At 36.1% G+C, this 14,805-nt stretch overlaps 1 protein-coding gene across 6 annotated transcripts in view; it reads left to right on the top strand.

Moving 5' to 3' along the window:
* Positions 1-14,805, top strand: part of ADGRG6 (adhesion G protein-coupled receptor G6) — a 106,664-nt gene that overhangs the window by 82,354 nt on the left and 9,505 nt on the right. For all 6 annotated transcript variants that reach the window (XM_061471675.1, XM_061471673.1, XM_061471672.1 and 3 more), the window contains 7 exons: positions 3,611-3,727; positions 4,723-4,768; positions 6,522-6,628; positions 9,382-9,509; positions 10,766-11,034; positions 12,506-12,620; positions 13,605-13,888. In XM_061471675.1, coding sequence (XP_061327659.1) covers positions 3,611-3,727; positions 4,723-4,768; positions 6,522-6,628; positions 9,382-9,509; positions 10,766-11,034; positions 12,506-12,620; positions 13,605-13,888 — 1,066 coding nt within the window. The remainder of the gene's footprint in view (positions 1-3,610; positions 3,728-4,722; positions 4,769-6,521; positions 6,629-9,381; positions 9,510-10,765; positions 11,035-12,505; positions 12,621-13,604; positions 13,889-14,805) is intronic.

Raw genomic sequence — 14,805 nt, 5'->3', positions numbered from 1 at the left:
GATTGACTGCAAATTGATTATAGAATCATAGAATCATAGAATAATTAGGCTTGGAAAGGACCTTAAGATCATCTAGTTCCAACCCCCCTGCCGTGGGCAGGGACACCTTATGCTAAATCTTGTCACCCAAATTGCACATTCCTGTCACATGTGAAATAAACTTTTTCTCAGGGTAATCTGTGGAAAACTGTATCCCAGCTGATTAGACTCAGAGTAAAGTGGCAAGGCCTTTTAAACAGCATAATTTCTGTTAAAATGTATTAATATAAGTCGTTGATGTTCAGTGGAGCCAGATTCTTTTCTATCGGAAGGGAATTTGGCATTTAACACTGCCAAGTACTCTTTCTTTCTCTTTTCCTTAAAACAGTTGGGTGGCCCTGATATCCACCTGAATACTTATATTCAGTTGGAAACTCTGAGCTGGTGGTCATCAGCCAAAGAACATTTGTTTCTATACATACTATTATTCTTTCCACATATGGGCTCTCATAAGCACACTGTATTTTAACATGGGATAACAGTACTTGTACCTGAACGCCAAGAGAACTCAGGTACATTTGACTTTTTTTCTCCTTTGGGTCCCAACACATGTTAATTATAAATAGTTCCTGCATAGCAGATGTGAAAAAAATTAGGAAGAGTTCACAGCTTGGAAAAACAATCAAAAACTTACATATTTTGAAAAAAAAAAAGTTAATTAAGAAGGAAACATTGTTACATACTTAACTGCTGACTGAGTCTCAGAAGGCTTGAGTTTGTTTTCCCATTAGTATTTCAAATGAACTTTGGCTCCTGTGCATCCGCAGAACTCTGTAGTATTGTATTGTCCCTATATTATCGTTTTTATTGGCAGTGTATCCAGATTCTTAAGATAATCTAGGCAAGAAAATACTCATGACCCTCAGTTGCCTTCTGAAATACACTCCTAAGTATTAACTATTTAAAATAATATTAATTTTAGGCCACTGTTGATAAAAAACAGGATGGATATATTTAATTAAAAAAACCCAGAAGACTACAGATGTAGGCTCGTCATAATGGCATAAAAACATATAAAATCAGAATTTGTCCTTTAATGGTTTGAACTGGTTTCTAAGGGATACTTAATCACTGGAAAGCAGAAACCATGAAAATTTGCATCTAAATACCTTCTTTTTTTGGTGTGTTTTTCAAACTATTTATGGCTGACATGTTCAATGTAATTTATTAAAAATGTGTAAAAATCTCATTTTGGTAAGTCTAAAAATTAAGTAAATTAAAAGTAAATAAAGGCTAAAAATACAGCCTAAAAATAAATTGACCCACATAGAATCACAGAATTGTACATGCCATCTCAAACCCAATAACTTTATCCATTAGTATAAAAGTATTTCATAAATATTTATTACAGTTGCAAGTAAAAATCCCAATGCTATTGGCTGTGTTTCTTACAAGCATTCAATATAACAGTGAAACGGCATGCTTTAAAGCACTGGAGGGTTGTTTGTTTTTTTTTATTGCAACTGAGAAAATACTAGTAATTTTTATCTTGTGATTCATAAAAATATGATTGTTACATTACTTGTAAGTCTGTATGAAAAGCTGATGTAAGATATTCAGGGTAGGATGCATTTCACCAAACATAGGTGTGTTCAGCATATATACCTATGCCTGAACTGTTGTCCGTAAATTTCCTTCAAAGCCACTTGATGGAAAAGAATTAACAATGTTGAGATGTGACACATCTCATCCTGGTGCAGGACTAGGCATCAGACAAAGGGGTGCAATTTGCAACACCCCAAGGTAAAAGGTACTACTTACTGGCTGACAGATGTGACAATAAATCTGTAAGAGATGTGAGATCTTCTGCAGTAGCAGCTAAAGACTGGACAGGATACTTTAAAGCCTCTTACAATGGACACATATTTTTAGGCGACCCATATTCAACCTAGATAATTTAGAAAGAATAGGTAAGATGTATTATGCTCTGGACATACTGATTTCCTATCTTTGACTATGTTAAGAAACACTGGAATGGCTACTTCATTTCTAGACATCTTCTTTTTTGCATGTGTAAAGTTATTTGAAAGGGTCATCCTCATGAGTTCTGAGGCCATGAAAATAATGTACGAATATGATAAATACGTGAATTGTTTTGATTGCTTAAACTAGACCAGGTTTATGTCATTGAAACTAGCCTCAGCATTGCTTTACTTTGTACCTCTATGTATTTTGCTAGCTGAAAGCTTACCCCTAATTTAGCTGAGCACAGCCTTATAGCTAAATAATCAGTTACCTGTATTCTACTTTAATGTAAACCTTATTTCTATTCCTTTATAAGGACAAGTAAGCATATATTATAAAGAGACCAATCGATACTAATTTCTGCTTTTTATCTGCAGGAGATAGAATACATAAAAAACCATCAAAATCTGTGCAAAGGCTTCCATAGAATTGACTAATATTGAAATTTAGGTGGTAGCCAAGAGATTTTCTCTTTTTTAAATGCTAAAGAACTATCCAGAAAACTGCATTTTCATTTCTTTGCAATTTTTCAGTTTTTAGGAAATTATGTTTCAAAGCTTCAGTATAATCTGAAATACTGTGTTTAAAAACTCTTGGATATGGTTCTTAAGAAAGAAAATATTCTTCTCAGGATAGTGTGCACTTAATAACTGAAGCTATTCTGTGTCTCATGACTGGTGGGGTGTCATGAGCCCAGTACTGGTATCTGACATCTTGTGAGGCTAACAAAACCCCTGGACTGAAGGAATCAGGGGTTTAGGAGTTTGGCCGCCCAGATTTTTGGAGGTAAAGTGAGTGGCAATAGATTATTTGACCTAAGATCTGCCACAGGCAGTAACCAAGCTTCTCACCTTCCCATGAGGCCAACCAGGCATGTAATTATGAGGTTTCAGTGGAAGGTCATCAGAAGAATATAGGATTTCCAAAGCACTTCCATATTAGTAAAACATCAGTTTTCAAGGAAAACTTATCTTTTGGAAAATTCTGAACCTGGTACTTTTTCACTGCAGGTTAGAAATGGTACTGCTTATTGACAGCATCAGCCTTTTATTTAAAATCCCATCAAATAAGACATTCTAGATATTACTCTCTCCTACAGTCTATAACATTGTTTTGAATTTGTTTACTACTTCTTATTCATTCTAAGATGGAGGATGATTTAGCAACAATACACAGAAAATATTTTATGCTTCAAAAACTTTGCATCTACTAAAAAGGATAGTGTTGACAATAAGATAAGAAAGCTAGTTCATTATTGTTTAAGGAAATGAGCTAATCATATCATGGGTTGTTATCTGCTGCATTGTTTGAGTCATAATTTTTTTGGCATCAGGCATAATGATTAAAAGGAGAATTTAAGCCTTCTAACCTCTCCAGAATAATTGTGCCTATATGTGTTTATGGCTATATGGAAAATAGGGAAACTTCCGTGAGGGAAACCCATAATTTGATTGAATAGCATAATGTTCTTATATTGCATGATCAAAAGTGCAGAAATGCTGACAACTTACTTACTCTATCACTCTGTAAAAATGAAATTGTGTACTCTGGCTTTTATGTTACCTGCTATGTAAGCTTTTATTATATTTTTCTGAATCTTTCAAAGGATGCAGAAAATCCTGCTGATTTGACCAGTTTTGTGGTGGCATGCAGTATTGGAAACATAACCATTCAGGATCTTCAGGATTACGTGAAGGTTACAATTAAGCATACCAAAATTCAGGTAAAACAAGACTCACCATTCAGCGGAAAAGAATGCAGATTATGTATAGGCAAAGCATATAGCCTGATTCATTTGGATGGATTTTTTGCCACTCAGAGGCAATTTCTGTGCCATTAACTGTAGGCAGCACCTCTGTTCATGACCAAATTCACAACCAGTGACCAGGGATATGATTTATTACACCTCAGCTTTAGAATGACTTAAATTGTTTGATCAAGCGTGAATTGCTTTGTTAATAGTTCCCCATGTTATTTTGTTGTCATGTGGTTTTCATCAAAGGAAGAATGGACAGAATCATGTTGTTAAAAGATGACTACAATTAATTTAGGGAAATACAGACCAAATGTAACCTTTGGCTACATGCTGTTTCAGTTAAAAAATATGTGAGCTTGACTCTGTTCTGCATGTTGTCAATAGCTACTCCAAAAGAGACAGCACTGTAGAAGTTAAGACAGAATGTTAAAATGTTAAAATGCAGTACCTAAGAAAACTGTTTATATAGTGAGAGCCTGTTTTGTAATTTTCACAGTTTGATTAACTTGGATTAATCTTATGTTTCATTATAATTTAATATTTTGTCAGGCAAAACAACCTTCCCTTAAATTCAGCAGGCTTTTGCACGTTTTCTAGGCCAGTTACATAGAGGATTCACTTAAAAGTCCTAAGGAAGTGAACAGTAAAAAGTATTTAGAGTCTGTAAAGACATCATATTCATGGATAACTGTAGTGAGAAAATAAAACGTCATTATTCTGAGGATGTGGAAAAGGAGCAGTTCAAAGGAACAGTGCTCTAGATTTTATAATCTAGGCAGCTGTGTCTTTCTAGCAGAGTACTTTTTAAATTGCCAGTAGACAAAATTTCAAGAATCCGAATGATATTTAGTCTTCTGCTCATTTAATGAAAAGATATGTAGTAAAACTTCTGCTGTAAATGTATATGTTGATAAGACTTGTCTGAAGAGGTATACAAAGCCTAATTTTGCATATGTTCTTAGGAAGATCCTAAGCCTACCTGCGTCTTCTGGGATATGAACAAAAATGGTAAGTTTAAAATTACTGTATTTTCTTTTATGTGGGGAATAAAAGTGTCTAAGTTTTAAAATTGGACACAGACTTGGCCATTTTGCTTCTTAATCAGTCCTTGCAGAATTCAATGAAATCTTTAGATTGTATTTTTTCTTCTGGTTAGTACAGTTGCTTGCAACAACAGAGGTTAAATATACTTTACTTTTAGAAAATTTTTAATGTTAATTTGTTTAGCATTTTAAATTTGTAAATTAATTTTTTCTACTTTTCTGTATCTGATAGCAGTTTCTCACTGATCTGTCTGTATCTGTTAATTAAAAAAGTAATGCTACACAGACAAATGAATGGTTCTTAGCCATATTTTTAATTGATCGTTTTTTATATGTTGTGTTATTTAATTCTGAGATTGTGCCTGTTACAAATCTTAAGCTCGTTTTTCTTCCATAGAAGGTTAGGAACTGCATTACACAAACCTCATCCACCTTGTAAACAGATGGCAGTCCAGCATGATGAGGTCTCATATGGAGACATTAACAAGACAGCATTTTAGCCCATTCTTCATTGCTACTGTCTAACCCATGTGTGATGTTACACTCAGGTTCTTCATTCTTTGCAAAGACAAAGTCATTCTCTGGGATGAATTTCCAGATCCTTCTACTTTAGAAGATCACTACTGAGATATTTCTCTTCCTTACAGTGAAACAAATAAAGCAAAGAAATAACTGTCCTTACCAGGAGGATTCCCAGGGGAGAGATTTAGTGTTGCAAGAAATAAAATTTACCATCCAAACTTGTCCTTGAAATCGTGAAATTCAACAGAAGAACTGAAGAGAATGCAGAAGGATAAAAATGAGGGGGGGCTGGGTGGGATGGGTAAGAATAATCTATTTTGGAAACTAAACTTAAGAAGGAGAAACACACAGGGAGAAAAGTTTTTCTAGTAGCTGCTTGAATGGGGGAGACTTTTAAGTGGTTTTGGAACATCATCGCAGTCTTTTGAGAGATTCTGTCTTGAATTTGGGGTAAAGTTATAGGGCCAGTCAGGTAATTTGCTGATTTTGCCTGGAGCTGTGCAAAAATGTCCTAAGAGTTCAGAGAATACGAACTATTTCACAAAATTAGTTCATGTTTTAGCAGGAGAAAAATGAAAGAAGAAGTAACTAGAAATACAAATTTTACTTTTTACCTTTCTATTTTTAAAAAGATAATATTTCTATTTATTTATCATAATGGCCTTTTCAGGTGAGGTGGGTAGGGGATTGTTTACTTCATGTTTTTTCTGAAGGCCACAAAGGATCATTGGGATTATCCACGCTGACCTTGTGCATTACATGCTCCAGAGAGGAAGGGTGGGACCCTCTGCTCCAGGCAATAAATGCTTTCATGTGCCTGGGGATATATAAGTAGAGGGAGGTAGGTGCAGACATTATGTCAGTGTGTTAAAAAGGAGTTATAAAACCTGTTGGGTAAAACTAAGCTGTGTTTTAATGAGTGATCCACAAAGTCATTCATCAGCTCAAAAAAGCTTCCTACTTTTTTAGATCTTGGTCTATTGCTTCAGCTCAGTTGTCCGTTACTGGGACACTCATCTGGTGTGATTCTCTGCAGAAACTAGGAAATCTGACACTTGCTTCTCTCCTAATTGTTTTTTATGTTCACTTATACAATTTGAGAAAGCATTTGCACAAGATGAAATGAGAAATGTATTAGAAGAGAGAATGACATGAGTTTGTGGGAAAGTACAGTTTCTCCTCTTTGATTTCCACAGGTGGAAGTGGTGGCTGGAGCCCTGAGGGCTGCCAGGTGGACACAGAATCCAATGAAAATGAGACGGTTTGCTTATGCAATCACCTCACACACTTTGGGGTCCTAATGGTAGGCAAACTCACTGTTCACTAAGTTACCTTTTCTAGGAACTGCAATGCAGTTTTTGTCTTGGGTCAAGAACACTCATATTTTTCTTATCATCATTTTCCCCATTATTGTCATAAAGTTATTTTTTCATAACAAAATAGCTAGTGATAAGGACTCAGGAATGAGGTAATGAATAAAGTTAGCAATGAAAGTATGTTGTTGTTGCTGTTTTATTGTTATGATTATTATTGAGTTCTTTACAAGTGGCTAAATATTTAAAAATAAAAAATTGTGCCCATAAGAGTATTCTATATTTTAAAAGTACTGTGCCACAAAAGACCTGGTGTTGAGACTTCTGAGCAATACCAAAATACAGAGAGCATATTATACCATCCTTCAAAGCTGGGACAAGGCTCAGTGAAAAAGAAAGTCATAGACTGTAAAGTCAAGGCCCAATACTAACACTTCCACTAGTGAAACAGAAAAAAATTACCTTAATGAGTCATAAGGGTTTCTCTTAACAATATAATCTGACAAAAATGACATGCAGCTGTCACATGTAACAAGAGGGCGTAGCAAGAGGGAAGTGAACGAAGTCTAGGTAGATTTGAAATGTCAAGATCAGGGAAGTGGGAAAGTTGTTTGCAGAAAAGAAAAAAAGTAGGAGAAAAAGTTCAGGTGCTGTTTTCAGAACAATAAAAGAGAGACTCACATTGTCAGGGAAAAGAGTCATGGGGAAAAAATGTCCTAGCGTCAGTAAAATGGCTAAGGAAGATGAAAAGTCAAGGGAGCACAATAATTCCCTTTCATCCTGAGATTCAAGAGACTAAATCATCCCTCACAAATTTAGGTTGCAAATCTGACAATATTTATATTTATCTACTGCCAAAAAGTATAGATCAGTACCTTCTTTCCTGAAATGTGTACACCTCTACTTGCTGTTTTCTTATAAACGGCTTTAATCAGCTTTGGGGATGCCTTGCAGTACAAGCCTTTTCCTGGAAAAAGACTGCTCACTGAGAGCTCATATAATATGTGTAACTCATACTCTTTCAGAGCCTTAAGCAAAGTCTCCAGACAGGGTGGCTGGGATAGGTAGGGCATAGCCTATCAGGGAGATGAAAAAGGGAAACGTACAGAGCACTTTAACCACAGTATCATAATTCTTCTGGCACTTCATTCAAGTGTCTCCAGCAATTTGCACATGAAGTCTTTTTGAGAGGAAGAAAATCTCAACATTTAAAAGATGGAATACTGTTACCTTGTATTAACATGTGGAGATTTTTTTTATGCTCAGTAGTGGGCTGGAACATTTCTTTCCATCTAAAATGAACATTCTTTGGCCTCTAAAGCATACCTACATAAAAGATATCTGCTCTTGATCACAACAGTGCTCCTACTGGAAGTTTTTGGGGTTTAATTTAACTTGTTTCAGTGACACATAGGACTTGACTTAACTGAACAAGGGAGCCCCGTGCACCAATTTTTTCAGCTTTGGCTTTCCAGATCCTTCTTAACAGAGCTACTCTCTTCATGTCAGGCTCAGATGTACATATGAAAAAGCCACATGCTTTTTGTCTTTTTGCAGGCTAAATTGTAGTCTTGTTTCACTTTTCATCCTCAAACACAGAAAAAAAGAGCTTTCTGTAGGGTATAGTCAATGAGTCCCTTCTCTTCTCCGAATGCTTTTGTGGCACTTTGAAATAAGGCAGAAGTTCTCTGAATCTGGGCTGTGTTCCAGTAGATTTTTACATAGTTTTGACCCTTCTAATTGCTTTTCCATTTTAATAATCTTTTCTGACTTTAATTTAGATATTAAATTGTTTTCAAATAACATTCTTCTTATATATACAAACTGTCATATAAGGTTGGGACAAGGTGTAAGAAACCTGCTTCTTCCTTTTCCTATAAAGAATGCAATCTTTGGAGCATTTCATTCTTTTTGCTAGATAATTTTCCTAGGGACAGCTACTGTAAAATGGACACCATTATGTGTTAGTATTTGCTTACATTTACTCCACAGTGATATAGATCCAAACATTCTCATTTTTTTTGTCCTTAAAAAAAGGAAATAACACTGCCATTTATGCTCAGACAGTACTATGTGACAATTACAGCTGGACAGAAAACTGGAAAAAAAAAATCCTCAGGATGTTCCTGCTTCATTTCCAATTTTTTTTTAATGTTGTCTTTGTCACTTTTTTTCTGACCAATTCTATTTATGACTATAGTTTGCATGTCAAAACAGACCATAAAACCAAAAAGGAGTATCTTGCCCTTGGTTTCACCCATAGATGATCAGGAACTTTTAATAATGAGAAGTGATGTCAGAAACTTCCCAGAATGTTGCACATTTTAGTATGAATGCTTTTAAATTACATTCTCTTAAATCTTGCATCTTCTTAAAGAGTGTTGCTTGTAAGCAGTGGAACTAAAAATTTTGAAAAAGCAATGGAACTAAAAATTTTGAAAATTTTCCCAGAGAAGGACATTTCAGTTCCTGGTACTGAATTATAAGGGTCAGTATCAGACTCTGTCTGCTGATCCCAGCAGTTATAATACTTAACACACAATGTTTTGAAGAGCTATGGGAAGGAAGTGAGACGTGTAACAACTATAGACTAAGTATACTCAGTAAACATGAACCCTCATGTCAGGGTTACAGTAATATTGCCAAAGTGCTTTGGAATTTTACTTGACTAATTACCAAGAGTGTTGTGCACATGGCAAAAGTGTTTGCTGTGACTGATACCTCTTCCTTCTCTCTCACATAGGATCTTCAGAGAACCGTTACACAAATAGACCCACAGAATACCAAGGTCCTCACCTTTATCACTTACATAGGCTGTGGGATATCTGCTATATTTTCAGCTGCAACTCTTCTAACATATATTGCATTTGAGTAAGTATTAGTTCTGTGAAAAAGATCACAAAGGAGGTATCTGAATGTGATGAGTAAAATAAATTAGTTGTATGGTTAGTGTGGTTTATTTGTCTAGGAAAGGAAATTTTTATATATATATATATATATATATATATATAAAATTTAAAAAAAGCCTCCAAAATCATGGTCACAATGTTGTGATTTTTTTTTTTTTAAGGAGACTTAACTTTACGTTAGTGCATCTCAAAAATTTCACTTTTGGGAGTACAGAATCTTCTAGAGTCTAAACAGATATGTATTATTTTAAAATCCTCCACCAGGCTTTTAATAAAAATAAAACAAATCTTACCTGTGTGAGTATAACAAGTCCTAAGTATAAAGAGAGAAATTTCCAGCTGCATTTACATTTACATTACATGTAGCCCTTCAGGAAGAAGTGGAAAGAGAAATAAAATTAATATAAATTGTGAAATGTTACAACAATTTCAATAGCAGTCCTGCTGAAATGTGAAAGTGACTCAAGGGAATACAAAAGTTGTGAAGTGGTACAGTACTGTGAATAGTAAAAAGAGAAAATGAAGTCATGTCAACACAAAGGAACCATTCTGCCTGTAACAAAACAGGACAGAGTAGCTCCTAAAGAATGATAGTTTGCTAGGGGAAGAAAAGGAGTTTCTGAGTTCTGAGTATCTCCAATGATTGCATTCCTATGGCATTACCTATGGTATAGCATTCTGTTCCAACATGGCAGAAGTTGTTGGCTTGGCCATCAGTTCATACATTTCAATGTGTATTAGTTAAAAACAAAAACTGACTTGATCTTCAATATTCCTAAAATGCTATTAAGCAAGCAAACAAACAAACAAAAAAACCCAAACAAACAGGAAAGATTATGCACTGAACTATATATGCCAAAAATTAAGCAAATATTTGCATGGAAAATTACCAGATGAGCTTCTGATCAGCTGTATTTTGAAAGTGTTCTTCTAATTCAGTTTTCATTTAAAGTACAAAACACATTGTGTTATATTTAATTTGAAGGGGGTTTAATAATAGGTTGCTAAAATATTGTAGTAGTTAATTAGCTTATTAAGCACCCAAAGAAGTAGTAGTTTTCCCACATCACATACAGCAGAAGCCTGCAGAGATATCACACAGAAGTACACATCACTATGCTTTATTGCCATAAAAGCTTACAGATAGCAGCAAATCCCAGTAAGTAGCTTGGGTGATTGAAGCCAATTAATCATATGCGCCTGTATTTCTCTCATTAGGAAGTTGCGAAGAGATTACCCATCCAAGATCCTGATGAACTTGAGCACAGCCCTGCTCTTTCTTAACCTGATCTTCTTACTTGATGGCTGGATTGCATCCTTTGACATAGATGGCCTCTGCATAGCTGTAGCTGCACTTTTGCACTTTTTTCTTCTGGCCACCTTTACATGGATGGGACTGGAAGCTGTTCACATGTACATTGCTCTGGTGAAAGTGTTTAACACCTATATACGGCGATACATACTGAAGTTTTGCATCATTGGCTGGGGTGAGTTCAGTAGCGTCAATATTTACATAGCATAGATTTTGAAATTATGCTATATAAAAACTGTCTATCACAAATGCAGAGCAGAATCAAAATTTGTGTGACATTTTCCACACGGTGGTACCTGAGTGCAGTAAACCCACTCTGTTGCGGAATTACTCTGTATTAATTCTGTGCAAATGCACCATAACTGGAACCCCGTGTCCAGAGCAGCTCACAGCCCAAGGAGGAGTGTGGAGACCAAACAGACTTTCCAGGGAGGCCAGAATGGGAGAGGGGAAATATTAGTGTCATATCAAATACGGAGAACCGTGGCACACAATGAATTCAGAAACTTTTGCAGTTACTACAAAGCCTATGGGGATCTTCGCATTGACTTTCAAAAAGCTTTCAACCCAACTTAAAGTTTCTTCCCAACAAGTACAAGACTATGGCAGAATCAGAAGCAAAACAAAACTTCCTGAGCTTCAGCACAGTGTTTAAACCACAGAGAGAGCCTGCCTGCCCTAAGCAGTGTACACAGCAGGACTGAAATGGAAAATATAATATTAAAAAATAACTGCAAGGCTCAGGCAGCAAGGCTTTTATTCTTCTTTTTTTTTTTTTCTGTATCAGGAATCTGTGCCCTCTGCTTGAATGCACATATTGTGTTTGAAATAATACAACACAATACAAAACCATTAACCTCATGGCTAGAGCATTGACCTCAGTCCAGCTGATAATTGATGTCTTTCCATTGGCAACTAGCATCCTCTTTGGCAGCCTCAGCAGAGGACAAGGACTGAGTGGTCGGAAAAGCAAATTAACCTCTTCCCCTTTGAATCTGTTTTGTCATAGCAAGGATAAGACATGTAAATAAGGCATGTCAGGAAATGTAGGTTTCTTTTGTGTGAGCTGTACCACTCTGCACAGAGTTCTCTTCTGTATAGCTGTCGATTTTACAAAAATATTCCCTTTACCTAATTATTAAGAAATAATGCATACACTTAACACACATTTACAGCTGCGAGAAGCAGTGGAGAAACTACAGGTTCAAGTTCACATTCCCCAATTCTCCAGAGTAATAAAGTGACACTAGCATCAATGAAAAAAGGTCCCCCCAAAAACTCCCAATATCATCCCTCCATTAGATCTCATTTTTGTAATAGTTTGTTAACCTTCTTCTCGCTATAAGAGCCTGCATGCAATTTCAAATTTGGTAACTAAGGGAGATTATTTTACTTTAGTTTCCATATTGCATACTTACAGGATGTTATGAGGCTTATTCAGTTAATACCCATTAATTTCTTTGATTACTATTTGAACTATTGTTTAAAAAATTGTTTCCTTCTACTTCTCTGTGCAGTTTTCTGACAGAACCACCTCAGGATAGTCTGTATTAATAAGGGTGGAGACATCAGTAATTTGGCTTTGCATGGTGATTTTGAAGTTTTAGGTGATTTGAAAGCAAGCTGCTAGTTTTCTTGTGTTACAGGTTTGCCAGCTCTGGTGATAGCAATTGTTTTTGCAAGTGCTAATACAAATGCAAGTCATGTATATGGCAAACAGTTATATGGCAAAGATGCTAATGGACAAGGAGGAGACAACTTGTGAGTATTTCTTTTAATCTCATACCATTTAGCATTTAAAGTATGAAAGAAATTGCACTGAATGTATGAAAGAAAAGTATGAAAAAACAGCATTGGTCAGATGCTTTGGAAAAGTTCCTTGCCTGGCAAAGCTGTCATTTTGTATTTTTATTATTGTTTCATGCTAAATATTCTGTCAGTTTGCTATTAGAGGAGCAAGCTAGGTCTCTCACACGGCCAGCTGCCAAATGGCTACCTCAAAAGGCTACCCATCCTGCTTATTCTGCAGAGATGTGAGTTCTCCTTTCACTCAAGTGACAGAAACTTGGGATTTTGACACTGAAAATCCAAGTTTTCCCATTCTGTTACTAAAGTATCCTATGCTTCACACAGGTGAAAGTGTGGAAGCTACACATACTGAGGCTAAGCTTTCCACGATGGCATTGCAGTCCCCACAACTTGTATCTGAGGCCAGATTTTCTGTTTAGCTTCAACAAAAATGCAGTACAACCCTCAGACTTCTGACATAGAATCATAGAATCATAGAATAGTTAGGGCTGGAAAGGACCTTAAGACCAACCCCCCTGCCATGGGCAGGGACACCTCACACTAAACCATGTCATCCAAGGCTCTGTCTAACCTGGCCCTGAACACTGTCAGGGATGGAGCATTCACAACTTCCTCGGGCAACCCATTCCAGTGCCTCACCACCCTCACAGTAAAGGACTTCCTCCTTATATCCAATCTAAACTTCCCCTGTTTAAGTTTTAACCCGTTACCCTTTGTCCTATCACTACAGTCCCTAATGAAGATGGGCTATGGTCATTTAAAATGTCACTAAACTTGATCCTCTTTACAAACAGAAAATAGACAAAGGTTTCATGTTAAAGTATAGCTCAGCATCGGTGATATCAGAGATAGATGGATGTTCCTTGTAGGCATATAAATAGTTGGAGTATAGTTTGCATTACCTAAAAATGATCGTATTTTTGTATTTTTTTACAGCTGCTGGATCAAGAATGAAGTTGTCTTTTATGTGACATGTGCTGGATACTTTGGAATCATGTTTCTGATGAATGTTGCCATGTTTATTGTGGTGATGGTGCAGATCTGTGGGAGGAATGGGAAAAGAACTAATCGAAGCCTGAAGGAAGAGATCCTGAGGAACCTCCGTAGCGTGGTCAGCCTGACCTTCCTCTTGGGCATGACATGGGGCTTTGCCTTTTTTGCCTGGGGTCCCTTAACTCTTCCTTTCCTGTACCTCTTCTCAATTTTCAATTCACTGCAAGGTAAGCCGATCAAATAATATTTGAACTGTTGCTGTCCTGGGACATACTACGTTTAGTGATTTGACTAGGAAACACAGATCCAAGCACTCTAGTTTTTCCCTTGATGCTAAACCGTCATTAGTTTCCCTTTATGTGGAATAATACCAACTACATATGGCTTGAATGTCTTAGTTAAAGTAATTAGCACTTCAAGGTCTTTTCCATAAAATGCACGGAATAATAAATAATGCTATTCCTAGCTGACAGTCTTCAGCGATCAGTGCTGAGATAGACGCTGTATGACCTTCAGCATTTTCTTTCACTGATTATAACACATATAGGAAGCCTCTTTACTTAATTTATTCCTGAAGGGAATCTGTAAAGCTCATAACTATTTTATTTAGGCATGAAAAGCTCATAAGACAAAATTCAGTCCTGTTCCAATGTGGATAAGTAGCACAAAGATATGGGATATCTTTTAGCTCTGTAAGGAAAATCCAGTGACTGTTGTCAGCTTTTTTTTGGTTGCCTTTAGTGAAGTTTTGGATATTTACCTTTCCAACATAGTTCATCTTTTTGAAAATGCTGGAAATTGTAATCAAACAGCCATAAATTACAGAATTGTATAGGTGACATTTAAAAGAATTTCAGCTCAGAGCTGAAATTTGCATTGTCCTTCAATGTCATTGGAGGAGCATGTGTTATGCCACACAAATACTGAGATAAGAAACACATTTTCTCAGGGTCAGCAAAATATCTTCCCTTTATGAAAAAAAGTACTTACTGTGACACTGTGTACATTATATCTCTTACAGCTGAGGTATATTTACTGTGCTAAAAGATTTATTGAGCATTTGCAGAAAGAGAATAATGTTGTAGGTTTTGGTATGGTTCAGTTTCAACCAAAAATACTTTGGTAAAATGGCAAAAGTTGTTTG

Source organism: Pezoporus flaviventris, unplaced genomic scaffold, assembly GCF_033815535.1.
Source record: "Pezoporus flaviventris isolate CSIRO_AGI_PZ_B2104156 unplaced genomic scaffold, CSIRO_AGI_Pfla_v1 ptg000066l, whole genome shotgun sequence".
In the NCBI taxonomy this organism is placed as follows: Eukaryota; Metazoa; Chordata; class Aves; order Psittaciformes; family Psittacidae; genus Pezoporus; species Pezoporus flaviventris.
The sequence above is the reverse complement of the archived record's forward strand: the minus strand, read 5'-3'. Positions and strand labels throughout refer to the sequence as shown.